General features: G+C 36.9%; 1 protein-coding gene across 15 annotated transcripts in view; it reads right to left on the bottom strand.

Moving 5' to 3' along the window:
- Positions 1 to 18,339, bottom strand: part of SDCCAG8 (SHH signaling and ciliogenesis regulator SDCCAG8) — a 288,104-nt gene that overhangs the window by 228,731 nt on the left and 41,034 nt on the right. For all 15 annotated transcript variants that reach the window (XR_005214623.1, XR_005214625.1, XR_005214622.1 and 12 more), the window contains exon 7: positions 6,849 to 6,913. Coding sequence is in view for 6 of the 15 variants with exons in the window: in XM_037822222.1 (XP_037678150.1) it covers positions 6,849 to 6,913 (65 nt within the window). In the remaining 9 variants the exon portion in view is untranslated. The remainder of the gene's footprint in view (positions 1 to 6,848; positions 6,914 to 18,339) is intronic.

Below are 18,339 nucleotides of genomic sequence, written 5' to 3'. Positions count from 1 at the left end.
AAAAGGATCCATGTCCCTTTTTCTATAAGAGACTTAACACAATGTAAGAGACAACTGGGGAAATTTTATGAAAACCCATCCAAATTTATGGAGGAGTTCAAAAATCTAGTCTTAACTTATGAGTTTACTTGGGGAAACATTAAAGTTATTCTTTCCTCCTGCTGCATTCCTGAGAAAAAGCAGAGGATCTGTGCAGAAGCCCAAGTACATGCAGACAAACTGCAAGGGAAACAGCCCACATGGCTGGGACTGAAGCTGTCCCTAGCACAGACCCTATCTAGAACTATCAGAGGGGACAATAAAACCTGAAAGCAAAGAACCATATAATTACTTGCCTAATAGAAGGTAAAAACAAGTCATGTTAAAAACTTACTTTGGGTTTTTTACTTTATAGGACAGTCAGCCTCAGAACTTCAAATACCTATGAATGACTTTATAAATACTACCATTTCTGTCTTTAATAATCGGGACACGACTACAGAGGAGACAGCAAGATGGGACTGGATAAGGCAAGGCTCATAGCTTTAGCTGTAAACAGTAATTAGCCGTCTCAAGATGTCTTGACAGAAGACACCAAGAACCTGTCATCAAAGCAGAGAGACAAGGCACTGGAAACAAGAGTGCCCCCAAGGATGAAAGGAGCCCCGAAAATGGAGAGCTTCCATGGCCCTGTCCAAGGTGTGGGAAGCCAGAACACTGGGCCGGAGAATGCAACGAGCCCCCAGGGGAGAGCAACACCTTTCCAAAAGTCCTGTTGGCTGCCTCTGACCAGGAGATTGTGCCGGTTTGAATGTACTATGTCCCCCAGAAAAGGCCATATTCTTTGATGCGATTAGATTGTATTAGTGTGATTAGATTGGAATCCTTTGAGTGTTTCCACGGAGATGCGACCTGCCCAACTGTAGGTGATAATTCTGATTGGATAGTTTCCATGGAGGTGTGGTCCCACCCATTCAGCATGGACCTTGATTAGTGTACTAGAGCACTATATAAGCTCAGACAGAAGGAGCAAGCTTGCTACAGCCAAGAGGGACACTTTGAAGAATGCACAGCAGCTGAGAGAGGAGCTACAGATGAGAGACAGTTTGAAGATGGCTGTTGAAAGCAGACATTTGCTCCAGAGAAGCTAAGAGAGGAAAAATGCCCCAAGAGCAACTAAGAGTGACATTTTTGAGGAACTGCAGCCTAGAGAGGAATGTCCTGGGAGAAAGCCATTTAGAAACCAGAACTCTGGAGCAGACGCCAGCCACAAGCCTTCCCAGCTAACAGAGGTTTTCCGAACACCATTGGCCATCCTCCAGTGAAGGTACCTGATTATTGATGACTTACCTTTGACACTTTATGGCCTTAAGACTGTGACTTTGTAACCAAATAAACCCCATTTATAAAGGCCAGTCCACTTCTGGTGTTTTGCATTCCAGCAGCATTAGCAAACCAGAACAGACATCGTCGAGCCCTGGGTGTCTCTTGACCTGGCAAGTAAGACTGTTAAATTTTTAATTAATAGGGGAGCCACCTATTCTGTCTTATCCTCTCACTCTGGACCTCTCTCCTCTAAAACCTGTCCCATGGTGGCAGAAAATAAAAATCTCGAGCTTGAGCCTTTACTCCACCTCTCCCTTGCCAAATTGGGAAAAACCTGTACTTTGCTTAATAATTGAACTTTAAAAGACTATATAAACATCATAAAACAAGCCAAAGAAAATGCAGCTAACAACACATTCTAGCTTAGCTGTCTCCTATCCTACTTCTCATCTCCTCCGTGTTCATTCTGGGACTTGTTTCTTACAACTTCTAACCAGGTTTATTTGCAGAACTGTTCTAGTCATGACAAACTAGGCTACTCCTTCAATGAAAACAGCCTTACCAACCAGTACCCCACAACAGACTGTAGGGACAACTCTATACCCCCCACCAGCCTGAAGCAGATAAAGAACAGACCTGTGTCCCTCAACATCTCTAGAAAAATAAAAGAAAAATCCTGGAATGTTAGGTTTAGGTCCTGCCCTAGGAATTTTGCCTCAGAGCCATTGCCCCTTCGCCCTAGGAACCCTACAGATCTGCAAGAAGCCACTGCCCCCACCCTTAAGAGTCCTGAGGGTTAAAATTTTAAACTTCCTCACTCCCAAGCTCCTGCTTTCAAACTGGCCAATGGAAACTTGCCAGGTACCCCCTTTTCCCAAAGTAGACACTGAGAAACTGTGTATCTAGACCTGCCAGCCTCCCCTTCCCTGGATGAAGAAATTCCCACCAACCATCCCTTATAAGCCCTACTGTCCCTTGGCTCGGGGCTGTTGCCACTTTCTTAGGCTTCAGCCAGCCTGTGCATGGCCAGACAATAAAACTCCTTTTGATCCAAACAAAACTACCCACAAAAAAAAGCCCAGGACTGGACGGCTTCGCAGGTGAATTTTACCAAGCACTCCAAGAATAATTAATACCATTCCTGCTCAAACTCTTCCAAAAATTTGAAGAAGAGGGAACACTAACTCATTCTATAAAGCAAACATCACCCTAATACCAAAGCCTGATAAAGATACTACAAGAAAAGAAAACTTCAGACCAATTTCTCTAGTGAATGTAGATGAAAAAATCCTCAACAAAATACTTGCAAATCAAATCCAAAAGCACAATAAAAGAATTATACACCATGACCAAGTGAGATTTATCCCAGGTATGCAAGGATGGTTCAACACAAGAAAATCAGTTAATTACATTAATCAATTAATGTACATTTAATTACATTAACAAATTAAAAGGGGAAAACCACATGACCACTTCGATTGATGCAGAATAGGCATTTGACAAAATTCAGCATCCTTTCATGATAAAAACACTTCAAAAGGTAGGAATTGAAAGAAATTTCCTCAACATGATAAGGGCATAAATGAAAAACCCACAGCTAACATCATACACAATGGTAAGACTGAAAGCTTTCCCTCTAAGATCAGGAATAAGACAAGGATGCTGAATGTCACCACTGCTATTCAACATGGTGCCAGAAGGTCTAGCCAGATCAATTATGCAGGAAAAAGAAATAAAAGGCATCCACATTGGACAGGAAGAAATAAAATTGTCACTATTTGCATATGACATGATCCTATATTTGGAGAACCCAGAAAAAAAACGACAGCAAAGCTACTTGAGCTAATAAACATGTTCAGCAAATTGGCAGGATACAAGATCAACACACAAAAATCAATGGTGTTTCTATAAACTAGTAATGAGCTATCTGAGGAGGTAATCAAGAAAAAAATTCCATTTACAGTAGCACATAAAAGAATCAAATATCTAGGAATAAACTTTACCAAGTATGTAAAGGACTTATACACAGAAAACATCGCTAAAAAAAATCAAAGAAGACCTGAATAAATAGAAAGACATTCTGTGTCCATGGACTGGATGGCTAAATGTTAAGATGCCAATTCAACCCAAATTGATACAGAGATTCAATGTAATACCAATCAAAATTCCAATAGACTACTTTGCAGAAATGGAGAAGCTAATTATTAATTTTATTTGGAAGATTAAGGGGCCCCAAATAGCCAAAAACACCTTGAAAAAGAAGAATGAAGTGGGAGTTATCACACCTCCTGACTTTAAAGCATATTATAGAGCCACAGTGGTCAAAACAGCCTGGTACTGGCATAAAGACAGCCATATTAATCAATGGAATAGAATTGAGAGTTCAACAATAGATTCTCAGATCTATGGTCAATTGATTTTAGATAAGGCTCCCTAGTTCACTCAACTGGTACATAACTGTCTCTTCAATAAATGGTGCTGGGAGAACAGGATATCCATAACCAAAAAATGAAAGAGGAACCCTGTATCACATACCATTCAAAAATGGACTCAAAATGGATCAAAGACCTAAATATAAGAACTAGTCCATGAAACTCCTAGAAGAAAATGTAGTAAAACACCTTCAAGATCTAGGGATAGGTGGTAGATTCTTAGACTTTACACCCAAAGCACAAGCAATAAAAGAAAAAAAAAAAAGAATAATGGGAATTCCTCAAAACTGAATACTTCAGTGCTTCAAAAGACTTTGTCAAAAGGGTAAAAAGGCAACCAACGCAATGGGAGAAAATATTTGGAAATCACATATCTGATAATGGTTTGATATGCAAATATATAAAGAAATCCTATAACTCAACAATAAAAAAGCAAACAACCCGCTTAAAAAATGGGGAAAAGACATGCATAGACATTTTTCCAAAGAGGAAATACAGATGGCTGAAAAGCACATGAAAAGATGCTCAACATCATTAGCTATTAGGGAAATGCAAATGAGGACCACTATGAGATAACATTTCACACCTACTAGAATAGCCACTATTTTAAAAAAAACACAAGACTGTAAGTGTTGGAAGACGATGTGGAGAAACTGGAACACTTATTCCTGGCTGGTGGGAATGTAAAGTGGTACAGCCACTATTAGGGACGGTTTGGTGGTTCCTCTGGAAGCTAAGTAGAGAGTTGTTTTATGACACAGCAATCCTGCTACTTAGGAGATACCTGGAAGATCTGAAAGCAGGGACACAAACAGACATTTGCACACCAATGTGCACAGCTGAATTATTCACAATTGCCAAGAGATGGAAACAACCCCAATACCCATCAACAGATGAATGGATAAACAAAACGTGGTATATACATAGGATGGAATATTATTTAGCAGTAAGAATGAATGAAGTCCTAAAGCATGTGACAACATGGATGAACCTTGAGAACATTATGTTAAGTGAAATAAGACAAAAAAGGACAAATACTGTATGATCTCACTGATATGAACTAATTATAATATGCAAACTCATAGACATTAAATATAGGTTACTAGGAGATAGAATAAGGCTAAAGTATGGGGAGTGGTTGCTTAATATATGCAGAATGTTTAACTAGACTGAACTTAAACATTTGGAAATGGATAGAGAGGATGGTAGCAAGTTATTGTGAGAATAATTAACAGTGCTGAATGGTGTATGAATGTGGTAGAAGGGGGAAGTTTAGAGTCATGTATGTCACCAGAAGGAAAGTTGCAGATTAAAACATGGGAATGTATAACACAGTAAATCTTGTGGTGGACAATGTCCACGATTAACTGTACAAATATAAAAAAGTTCTTTCGTGATCTAAAGCAAATGAATGACAACATTAAAGGAGTTAATAATAGAGGTATATGAGAAAAAATGTACCTTTTGCAAACTTTGGACTATGGTCAACAGTAATATTTTAATACCCTTTCATCAACAGTAACAAATGTACCACACCAATACTATAGATCAATACTAGGGGTATGGAAGGATTTGGGTTGTCTTTTATTTTTATTTCTTTTCTGGAGTAATGAAAATGTTCTAAAATTGATCATGGGGATGTATGCACAACTATGTGATGAAACTGTGAGCTAGTGATTGTCTACTTCGGATGGTTTGTATGGTGTGTGAATATATGTCAATAAAATTGCATTAAAAATAATAATAAAGGAACTTTGGAAGCACATTCCAAAGTCAAAGGGTCTCCATTACTATCTCTATCAGGTTCAAACCCAAAACACTCAAGCAGATTTGGTTCCATGAAATGATGGAAAAAAAAAAAAAAAAACAGAAAAAGAAATAGCTGCTATAAAGTCAGAGTTTCAAAGAGGAGTGATTTTATTTCTTTCTTTAAGAAAATGCTTCTTAAATTATGCTAAAAGAAAATGAAGAAACATAATTCAGGAAACAAAAGTCTAGTTCATTACACCTTGATATTTTAAATATAATTAAGGATGATGTTTGATTTCTGTAAGAGACAAAATAAGTCACATTCCCATAAGTATAATGATCTAGAAATATATTACTTCAACAACTGAAATTCAAATCACAATAGAAATCAAAATATAACAAAGCAAGTTGAAAAACAAGAAAACAAAAATTAGACTACTTTTTAAATGTTAGATTTTTTAGTGAAAAAGTAAACATTTTATAGAAATCCTAATCTTAGAAAAGCATAAGAGCATATTAAATTAAATGAACAATAATTTGTACAGTGAAAAACATAAGTCCTGTTCTTAGCATTCCTCTAGATATGTCTCTAGAAAGTACATGGCCAGGAAGATTTTTAAATTTATTTCAAATTTATTTCAAATTATTAAAACAGAATTATAAAAATTATTTAAAAGTTTATATGATTTGAAAATATTTTGTTACCAATATTTAAAACAATATTTAACAAATAAAATTAATCAATTCCTGGAGTCTTTTTCTATTTATTACACATAATAAATCACTAATGATTAATTTATAATATAAAGGTTTTACTGGGATTTTAAAAAATATATGAAAAATATATATGAAAATTCATCCTATTTAAAAAAATAACATCAGTAAAATATAGTAATTCAGTTTAGTGTTTGAAATACTCTAAATACTCAAACTATTATATTATTGTTGCTACTTTTAAATTTAATATAAGAATACTTACAGAGAAAAAAAAACATTTGCCTGTAATTTGAAAACTAGAATGCTTTATTTTCACTATTTATTTTACTTTGAAAGAAGAATGTCTATAATAGTAGCTAGTGATTCTTATTTCTATGAGAAAACACAAATATTTAAAAACTGATAAAGCGATAAAACATATTGTTTAGCCCACAAATCTTTGAAATTGAATTTGGAAAAAAACTTCAAAATTTTATGCCCTTTTACCCTTTAAAAAATCTGAGGAAATGTTTTAAATTGTATATAATATACAGTGTCATCATATAATTCAGATATGGACTAAAACTGGTATTTCAGCAAACACTTAAATATAATCTCTTATGATCATTATGCTTTCACTAAGACTTTAGACGGATTTCACTTTACCTCAGAGACATCAACTGAGATTCCAGGATTTCATTTTTTTCCTCATAAGTAAGTTTTAGCCTCGCCTATTAAAAAAGGAAAAAAAAATCATATGTACATTTTCCTCATCCCCTGTTATACATGCAAATTTTAACTATTGCCATTAAACTATTTTTTTTTTCTTTTTACCCAAGAGGAAAAACAATGAATCCTTTTTGGAAACACCTTTCAGAGTTCACACAAAATTTTCCATTTTTTCTTAGATGAATGCATACAAAGAATTATGGAGTTACAAAAATGGTGATTATTGACAAAAACAAAATTTTGGTTTCAAAATTGCATATATCAGATCTTACCCCCTAAAAGTGTGACTCTGAAAAAAAACAAGTAAAACCTGTATGGTCCATGTGCCAATTTGGATATATTATGTCCCCCCAAAAGCCATATTTTTTTAATGCAATCTTGTGGGGGCAGATGTATTAGTATTGAATAGGTTGGAATCTTTTGACTGAATGTTTCCAAGAGATGGGATTCAATCAACTGTGGGCGAAACATTTGATTATTTCCATGGAGATATGGACCCCTCCCATTCAGGGTGGGTCTTGATTTAATCACTGGAGTCCTATAAAAAAGCTCACAAACAGAAGGAGCTCAGAGCAGCTGAGAGGAACTTTTGAGGAGATGCTTGGGAGCTGATGCTTAGAAGTGCTTGGAGATGCAGACAGAAGGATGTTTAGCTAAGCAATGAAGCCCTGAGTTTGCCCTGGGATATACTAAGACAGGACCCTGAGGAACTTAGAGAGAAATGTCCTGGGAGAAAGAACCAAGAACACACAGAAGCTGAGAGAGGAGCTGAAACACAACCCAGAATCAGCAGGTGCCAGCCACGTGCCTTCCCAGCTAACAGAGGTTTTCTGGACACCATCGGCCATCCTTCAGTGAAGGTATCATCTTGTTGATGCCTTAGTCTGGACAATTTTATGGCCTTAAAACTGTAAATTTGCAATTTAATAAATCCTCTTTATAAAAGCCATTTCATTTCTGGTATTTTGCATAATGGCAGCATTAGGAAACTGGAACAGTCCATGACAGGGCAAGGGTTAAGTCTTACATATATATTAGAATTCCCCATTGTGCCTCCTACACATCTGAAATACAATAAATAAGTGCTAGATAATGATAAAATATAATCATGAATCACATGATGATCAAACTGATATATTATCTACATGTTTCTGCTGGTATCCAATTATTCTTTCATTTAAGAAATATTTATTGGATACCTAAGATGATACCTTTAACCTCAAGTAGCTTACGTTCTAGGAAGAAAACGGAAAAGTAGATGAACAATTTCAATTTCATAGAATTGCTCTAGTGAGGTATACAGAAGGTAAAATGAAATCAGAGAGGCAGGAACTCCTCATACAGCCAAGAGAAACAGAGAAGTTTTCACAAAGGTGGCGCTAAAACTTGAAGCATATTTTCCAGTAGAAATAAAAGGTACAGAGACTGGAGAAAGCATACTGTGTTTGGCATGAACAAGTAGTTCAGTGATACAAGAATGTAAAATGCTAATGGAGGAGTAGTTAGAGATGGGCTGAATGGGTAAGGTTGGGCATGAGAAGAAATTAAGACCTTTATTTGGCATACATGTCTCATGTCATCCTTGTGTAGTACAGGCATTAACAATATTTTTATGCAATTTTATTGAGATAAATTCACATACCATACAATCAGCCAAAGTATACAATCACAGTATCATCATATAGTTGTGCATTTATCACCACAATCAATTTTTGAATATTTTCATTAGTCCAAAAAAAAAAGAATAAAAATAGAAGTAAAAAAGAACACCCAAAACACCCCATACACCCCTTCTCCCCCTTTTTGTCCCCATTTTTCTATCAGCTGTAGATAAAGGGAGTATGAGCCATGAGGTTTTCACAATCACTTAGTCACACCGTATAAGCCATATAGTTATACAATCATCTTCAAGAATCAGGGCTACTAGATCACAATTCAACAGTTTTAGGTATTTCCTTCTAGATATTCTAATACACTAAAAACTAAAAAGGGATATCTATATAATGCATAAGAATGACCTCCAGAATGACCTCTCGACTCCATTTGAAATCTATCAGCCTCTGACACTTTATTTTGTTTCATTTCTCTTCCCATTTTTGGTCAAGAAGGCTTTCTCAATCCCACAATGCCGATGCTGGGTCCAGGCTCAATCCCAGGAGTCATGTCCCACATTGTCAGGGAGATTTACACTCCTAGGAGTTATGTCCCATGTAAAGGGGAGGGCAGTGAGTTTATTTGCTGAGTGGGCTTAAAGAGAAAGGCCACATTTGAGCAACAAAATAAGTTCCCTGGTGGTGACTCTTAGGCATAATTATAAGTAGGCTTAGCCTCTCCGTTGTAGAAAAACGCTTCATAAGGGCAAGCCCCAAGATCAAGGGCTCAGCTGTTTTTTTTTTTTTTTAAATCAGATTTGAAAGCTTTTTAACAGATTTGAATCTTAAATCATGCATATTCTTAAGTAAGAGATAAACACCTGAACATGAGCAATCAAGCAGTAAGGATAGAAAACAAAGGATTTAATATAGAGTTATTTAAGAGTAAATTACAACTTTATGATTGAATGGATATGGGGGGAGAAGACATTTAAAAAAAAACCCCTCAGTTTCTGAATTGAGTAACCAGGTAAATGTCGGTGCTAATATTTTGACAAAAGGAGATAAAATGGAATCATAAAAATTTTTAAGAACCCAATTAATTCAAAAGAAGGCTGAAAAAAGAGAAAAAGGGGAATAAAGAACAGGTGGAGAAAAAAAAAGCCAAATAGTAAGATAGTGGATATATTCAAACATATGAACAATCACATTAGGTTTAAATGGTATAAATACCAAATTAAAAGGCAGACGTCAGATTGGGTAAAAAAGCAAATCCCATCCATATGCTGTCCACATGAAATCCACTTTATAAAGATACAAACAGATGAAAAGTAAAAGGACAGAAAAAAGATTTTCCTTGCCAACACTACTCAAAATGAAGCAGGGGCAGTCAAAATACAAAATTATGTGCTTTTCTCTATAGCAGCAAATATGTATTATTGATGATGGCATCTAAAGGTACAAATCTATGAATAATTCCAACAAAGATGTGCAAGAACTATACTCAGATGACTGTAAAAAGTTATTGATAAAAATAAAAAGATTACCAAAATATATGGAATAATTAGCAATTTTTAAGGATTAGATGATATAATACTGGAAAGATAATCAGTTCTCTACCCAAATGACTGATTATTTAAATTTAATCTCAATCAAAACTTCATCAGTGACAGTTTGGAACTTGACAAATTAATTCTAAAATGTATTTGGAATTGCAAAAAGCTAAAAATAGTCAATGCACTCAAGGACAAAGAACAATGTTGGTATACTAGGTCTATCAGATATACACTGTAATAACCAAGATCATGTAGGATTAGCACAAAAACCAATAAAATAAAACAGAGCCCAGAAACAGACTCACACATATATGGAAACCTGATTTATGGCAAAGGTGGTAAAGGGTTGTCTCTTCAATAAATAGTACCAGGATATATGTATATCTGTGTGTGTGTGTATAAACACACACATATATATAATCATTTGGGGAAAAAATGTGATCCCTATACCTTACATCATATACAAAAATAAATTCCAGATAGACTGTAAAAAAAGCAAAACTATGAAGCTTCTAGAATATAATATAGAAGAATATTGTTATGACCTTGGGGTAGGCAAAGACTTCTTAAGTCTTACACAAAAAGCACTAAACAATTTAAAAAAAAAAAAAACCAGATAAATTATATTGAAATTAAGAAATTCAATTCAAGAGAGGCAGGCAGGCAGGCAGGCAGACAGGCAACTAATAAGACAGTTAAAAGGCAAGCCAAAAAGTGAGGAAATAAATTTACAATATATATAGCCAACAAAGGGGATGTGTCAAAAATACATAATGAACTCCAAAAATAAATGTTTTTATTGAATTATAAAAATAATGAACAGTATATTTGAGCAGGGACCTCACAAAAGGGGATATCAAGTGACAGATAAATACATGAAAAGATATTCAACCACACTAGTAATCAGGGAAGTACAAATAAAAACTTCAGTGAGATAGTACTAAAAACCCACAAGAAAAACTGACAAGAACATTTGTTGGCAAGGATGTGGAGCAATGCTATCATTCATATGCTGCTGGTAGGAGTATTAACTAATAAAACCATCTTGGAAAAGTCTGTCATTATCTCCATAAGTTGAACAAATATATATCCCAAGACTGGACGATTCTACTCCAAGGTACATACTCAAAATGAATGAGTGCAATGCACACCAATAGATACATAAAAGAATTTCATAGCAGCAATATTCACAATGGCCCCACACTGGGAATGACAGAAATGTCCATCAACAATAGAATGGATAAATAAATTGTGGTATATTCTTACAGTGGACCCACCAAAACAAAAAAGAACTACAGCCACATGCAACAACATGGATGAACTGCACTCATATATTATTAAATAAAAGAAGCTAGACACAAAAGAATACATACTAAATGATTCTGTTTACATTATGTTTAAAAAAAAGTGGAGGCGGGGCAAGATGGCAGACTGGTGAGCTGTATGTTTTAGTTACTCCTCCAGGAAAGTAGGTAAAAAGCCAGGAACTGCGTGGACTGGACACCACAGAGCAATCTGTCTTTGGGCATACTTCATACAACACTCATGAAAACGTGGAACTGCTGAGATCAGCGAAATCTGTAAGTTTTTGCGGCCAGGGGACCCGCGCCCCTCCCTGCCAGGCTCAGTCCCGGGGGAGGAGGGGCTGTCAGCTCCAGGAAGGAGAAGGGAGAATTGCAGTGGCTGCTCTTACCGGAAACTCATTCTACTGATTCAAACTCCAACCATAGATAGACTGAGGCCAGACACCAGAGACTCTGAGAGCAGCCAGCCCAGCAGAGAGGAGACAGGCATAGAAAAAAAACAACACGGAAAACTCCAAATAAAAGCAGAGGATTTTTGGAGTTCTGGTGAACACAGAAAGGGGAAGGGTGGAGATCAGGCCTTGAGGCGCATATGCAAATCCCGAAGCAAGGCTGATCTCTCTGCCCTGGGCACTTTTCCTTAATGGCCCTGGTTGCTTTGTCTATTATCATTTCAATAACCCATTAGATCTCTGAGGAGGGCCGTTTTTTTTTTTTTTTTTTTTTTTTTTTTTTTTTAAATCCTTTTTGCTTTTTCTAAAACAATTACTCTAAGAAGCTCAATACAGAAAGCTTCAAAGAATTGAAATTTGGGCACGTCAAGTCAAGAGCAGAACTAAGAGAGCTCTGAGACAAAAGGCAATAATCCAGTGGCTGAGAAAATTCACTAAACAACACAACTTCCCAAGAAAAGGGGGGTGTCCGCTCACAGCCACCATCCTGGTGGACAGGAAACACTCCTGCCCATCGCCAGCCCCATAGCCCAGAGCTGCCCCAGACAACCCAGTGTGACGGAAGTGCTTCAAATAACAGGCACACACCACAAAACTGGGCGTGGACATTAGCCTTCCCTGCAACCTCAGCTGAATGTCCCAGAGCTGGGAAGGGGGAGCAGTGTGAATTAACAGAGCCCCATTCAGCCATCATTTGAGCAGACTGGGAGCCTCCCAACACAGCCCAGCAGCCCAGAACTGCCCTGGGGGGACGGCACTCACCTGCGACATAGCACAGTCATCCCTCAACAGAGGACCCGGGGTGCACAGCCTGGAAGAGGGGCCCACTTGCAAGTCTCAGGAGCCATACGCCAATACCAAAGACTTGTGGGTCAGTGGCAGAGACAAACTGTGGCAGGACTGAACTGAAGGATTAGACTATTGCAGTAGCTTTAAAACTCTAGGATCATCAGGGAGATTTGATTGTTAGGGCCACCCCCCCTCCCCGACTGCCCAGAAACACGCCCCACATACAGGGCAGGCAACACCAACTACACACGCAAGCTTGGGACACCACTTGGGCCCCACAAGACTCACTCCCCCACTCACCAAAAAGGCTAAGCAGGGGAGATCTGGCTTGTGGAGAACAGGTGGCTCGTGGACGCCACCTGCTGGTTAGTTAGAGAAAGTGTACTCCACGAAGCTGTAGATCTGATAAATTAGAGATAAGGACTTCAACTGGTCTACAAACCCTAAAAGAACCCTATCAAGGTCAGCAAATGCCACGAGGCCAAAAACAACAGAAAATTATAAAGCATATGAAAAAACCAGACGATATGGATAACCCAAGCCCAAGCACCCAAATCAAAAGACCAGAAGAGACACACCTAGAGCAGCTACTCAAAGAACTAAAGATGAACAATGAGACCCTAGTACGGGATATGAAGGAAATCAAGAAGACCCTAGAAGAGCATAAAGAAGACATTGCAAGACTAAATAAAAAAATGGATGATCTTATGGAAATTAAAGAAACTGTTGACCAAATTAAAAAGATTCTGGACACTCATAGTACAAGACTAGAGGAAGTTGAACAACGAATCAGTGACCTGGAAGATGACAGAATGGAAAATGAAAACATAAAAGAAAGAATGGGGAAAAAAATTGAAAAACTCGAAATGGACCTCAGGGATATGATAGATAATATGAAACGTCCGAATATAAGACTCATTGGTGTCCCAGAAGGGGAAGAAAAGGGTAAAGGTCTAGGAAGAGTATTCAAAGAAATTGTTGGGGAAAACTTCCCAAATCTTCTAAACAACATAAATACACAAATCATAAATGCTCAGCGAACTCCAAATAGAATAAATCCAAAAAAACCCACTCCGAGACATATACTGATCACACTGTCAAATATAGAAGAGAAGGAGCAAGTTCTGAAAGCAGCAAGAGAAAAGCAATTCACCACATACAAAGGAAACAGCATAAGACTAAGTAGTGACTACTCAGCAGCCACCATGGAGGCGAGAAGGCAGTGGCACGATATATTTAAAATTCTGAGTGAGAGGAATTTCCAGCCAAGAATACTTTATCCAGCAAAGCTCTCCTTCAAATTTGAGGGAGAGCTTAAATTTTTCACAGACAAAGAAATGCTGAGAGAATTTGCTAACAAGAGACCTGCCCTACTGGAGATACTAAAGGGAGCCCTACAGACAGAGAAACAAAGACAGGACAGAGAGACTTGGAGAAAGGTTCAGTACTAAGAGATTCGGTATGGGTACAATAAAGGATATTAATAGAGAGAGGGAAAAATATGGCAAACATAATCCAAAGGATAAGATGGCCGATTCAAGAAATGCCTTCACGGTTTTAACGTTGAATGTAAATGGATTAAACTCCCCAATTAAAAGATATAGATTCGCAGAATGGATCAAAAAAATGAACCATCAATATGTTGCATACAAGAGACTCATCTTAGACACAGGGACACAAAGAAACTGAAAGTGAAAGGATGGAAAAAAATATTTCATGCAAGCTACAGCCAAAAGAAAGCAGGTTGTAGCAATATTAATCTCAGATAAAATAGACTTCAAATGCAGGGATGTTTTGAGAGACAAAGAAGGCCACTACATACTAATAAAAGGGGCAATTCAGCAAGAAGAAATAACAATCGTAAATGTCTATGCACCCAATCAAGGTGCCACAAAATACATGAGAGAAACATTGGCAAAACTAAAGGAAGCAATTGATGTTTCCACAATAATTGTGGGAGACTTCAACACATCACTCTCTCCTATAGATAGATCAACCAGACAGAAGACCAATAAGGAAATTGAAAACCTAAACAATCTGATAAATGAATTAGATTTAACAGACATCTACAGGACATTACATCCCAAATCAACAGGATACACATACTTTTCTAGTGCTCACGGAACTTTCTCCAGAATAGATCATATGCTGGGACATAAAACAAGCCTCAATAAATTTAAAAAGATTGAAATTATTCAAAGCACATTCTCTGACCACAATGGAATACAATTAGAAGTCAATAACCATCAGAGACTTAGAAAATTCACAAATACCTGGAGGTTAAACAACACACTCCTAAACAATCAGTGGGTTAAAGAAGAAATAGCAAGAGAAATTGCTAAATATATAGAGACGAATGAAAATGAGAACACAACATACCAAAACCTATGGGATGCAGCAAAAGCAGTGCTAAGGGGAAAATTTATAGCACTAAACGCATATATTAAAAAGGAAGAAAGAGCCAAAATCAAAGAACTAATGGATCAACTGAAGAAGCTAGAAAATGAACAGCAAACCAATCCTAAACCAAGTACAAGAAAAGAAATAACAAGGATTAAAGCAGAAATAAATGACATAGAGAACAAAAAACAATAGAAAGGATAAATATCACCAAAAGTTGGTTCTTTGAGAAGATCAACAAGATTGACAAGCCCCTAGCTAGACTGACAAAATCAAAAAGAGAGAAGACCCATATAAACAAAATAATGAATGAAAAAGGTGACATAACTGCAGATCCTGAAGAAATTAAAAAAATTATAAGAGGATATTATGAACAACTGTATGGCAACAAACTGGATAATGTAGAAGAAATGGACAATTTCCTGGAAACATATGAACAACCTAGACTGACCAGAGAAGAAATAGAAGACCTCAACCAACCCATCACAAGCAAAGAGATCCAATCAGTCATCAAAAATCTTCCCACAAATAAATGCCCAGGGCCAGATGGCTTCACAGGGGAATTCTACCAAACTTTCCAGAAAGAACTGACACCAATCTTACTCAAACTCTTTCAAAACATTGAAAAAAATGGAACACTACCTAATTCATTTTATGAAGCTAACATCAATCTAATACCAAAACCAGGCAAAGATGCTACAAAAAAGGAAAACTACCGGCCAATCTCCCTAATGAATATAGATGCAAAAATCCTCAACAAAATACTTGCAAATCGAATCCAAAGACACATTAAAAAAATCATACACCATGACCAAGTGGGGTTCATTCCAGGCATGCAAGGATGGTTCAACATAAGAAAAACAATCAATGTATTACAACACATTAAAAACTCGAAAGGGAAAAATCAATTGATCATCTCAATAGATGCTGAAAAAGCATTTGACAAAATCCAACATCCCTTTTTGATAAAAACACTTCAAAAGGTAGGAATTGAAGGAAACTTCCTCAACATGATAAAGAGCATATATGAAAAACCCACAGCCAGCATAGTACTCAATGGTGAGAGACTGAAAGCCTTCCCTCTAAGATCAGGAACAAGACAAGGATGCCCGCTGTCACCACTGTTATTCAACATTGTGCTGGAAGTGCTAGCCAGGGCAATCCGGCAAGACAAAGAAATAAAAGGCATCCAAATTGGAAAAGAAGAAGTAAAACTGTCATTGTTTGCAGATGATATGATCTTATATCTAGAAAACCCTGAGAAATCAACGATACACCTACTAGAGCTAATAAACAAATTTAGCAAAGTAGCGGGATACAAGATTAATGCACATAAGTCAATAATGTTCCTATATGCTAGAAATGAACAAACTGAAGAGACACTCAAGAAAAAGATACCATTTTCAATAGCAACTAAAAAAATCAAGTACCTAGGAATAAACTTAACCAAAGATGTAAAAGACCTATACAAAGAAAACTACATAACTCTACTAAAAGAAATAGAAGGGGACCTTAAAAGATGGAAAAATATTCCATGTTCATGGATAGGAAGGCTAAATGTCATTAAGATGTCAATTCTACCCAAACTCATCTACAGATTCAATGCAATCCCAATCAAAATTCCAACAACCTACTTTGCAGACTTGGAAAAGCTAGTTATCAAATTTATTTGGAAAGGGAAGATGCCTCGAATTGCTAAAGACACTTTAAAAAAGAAAAACGAAGTGGGAGGACTTACACTCCCTGACTTTGAAGCTTATTATAAAGCCACAGTTGCCAAAACAGCATGGTACTGGCACAAAGATAGACATATAGATCAATGGAATCGAATTGAGAATTCAGAGATAGACCCTCAGATCTATGGCCGACTGATCTTTGATAAGGCCCCCAAAGTCACCGAACTGAGCCATAATGGTCTTTTCAACAAATGGGGCTGGGAGAGTTGGATATCCATATCCAAAAGAATGAAAGAGGACCCCTACCTCACCCCCTACACAAAAATTAACTCAAAATGGACCAAAGATCTCAATATAAAAGAAAGTACCATTAAACTCCTAGAAGATAATGTAGGAAAACATCTTCAAGACCTTGTATTAGGAGGCCACTTCCTAGACTTTACACCCAAAGCACAAGCAACAAAAGAGAAAATAGATAAATGGGAACTCCTCAAGCTTAGAAGTTTCTGCACCTCAAAGGAATTTCTCAAAAAGGTAAAGAGGCAGCCAACTCAATGGGAAAAAATTTTTGGAAACCATGTATCTGACAAAAGACTGATATCTTGCATATATAAAGAAATCCTACAACTCAATGACAATAGTACAGACAGCCCAATTATAAAATGGGCAAAAGATATGAAAAGACAGTTCTCTGAAGAGGAAATACAAATGGCCAAGAAACACATGAAAAAATGTTCAGCTTCACTAGCTATTAGAGAGATGCAAATTAAGACCACAATGAGATACCATCTAACACCGGTTAGAATGGCTGCCATTAAACAAACAGGAAACTACAAATGCTGGAGGGGATGTGGAGAAATTGGAACTCTTATTCATTGTTGGTGGGACTGTATAATGGTTCAGCCACTCTGGAAGTCAGTCTGGCAGTTCCTTAGAAAACTAGAGATAGAGCTACCATTCGATCCAGCGATTGCACTTCTCGGTATATACCCGGAAGATCGGAAAGCAGTGACACGAACAGATATCTGCACGCCAATGTTCATAGCAGCATTATTCACAATTGCCAAGAGATGGAAACAACCCAAATGTCCATCAACAGATGAGTGGATAAATAAAATGTGGTATATACACACGATGGAATACTACGCGGCAGTAAGAAGGAACGATCTGGTGAAACATATGACAACATGGATGAACCTTGAAGACATAATGCTGAGCGAAATAAGCCAGGCACAAAAAGAGAAATATTATATGCTACCACTAATGTGAACTTTGAAAAATGTAAAACAAATGGTTTATAATGTAGAATGTAGGGGAACTAGCAGTAGAGAGCAATTAAGGAAGGGGGAACAATAATCCAAGAAGAACAGATAAGCTATTTAACGTTCTGGGGATGCCCAGAAATGACTATGGTCTGTTAATTTCTGATGGATGTAGTAGGAACAAGTTCACTGAAATGTTGCTATAGTATGTAACTTTCTTGGGGTAAAGTAGGAACATGTTGGAAGTTAAGCAGTTATCTTAGGTTAGTTGTCTTTTTCTTACTCCCTTGCTATGGTCTCTTTGAAATGTTCTTTTATTGTATGTTTGTTTTCTTTTTAACTTTTTTTTTCATACAGTTGATTTGAAAAAAGAAGGGAAAGTTAAAAAAAAAAAAAA

This window comes from Choloepus didactylus, chromosome 2, assembly GCF_015220235.1.
Source record: "Choloepus didactylus isolate mChoDid1 chromosome 2, mChoDid1.pri, whole genome shotgun sequence".
Taxonomy (NCBI): Eukaryota; Metazoa; Chordata; class Mammalia; order Pilosa; family Megalonychidae; genus Choloepus; species Choloepus didactylus.
This window is presented reverse-complemented; position numbering and strand designations above follow the sequence as displayed.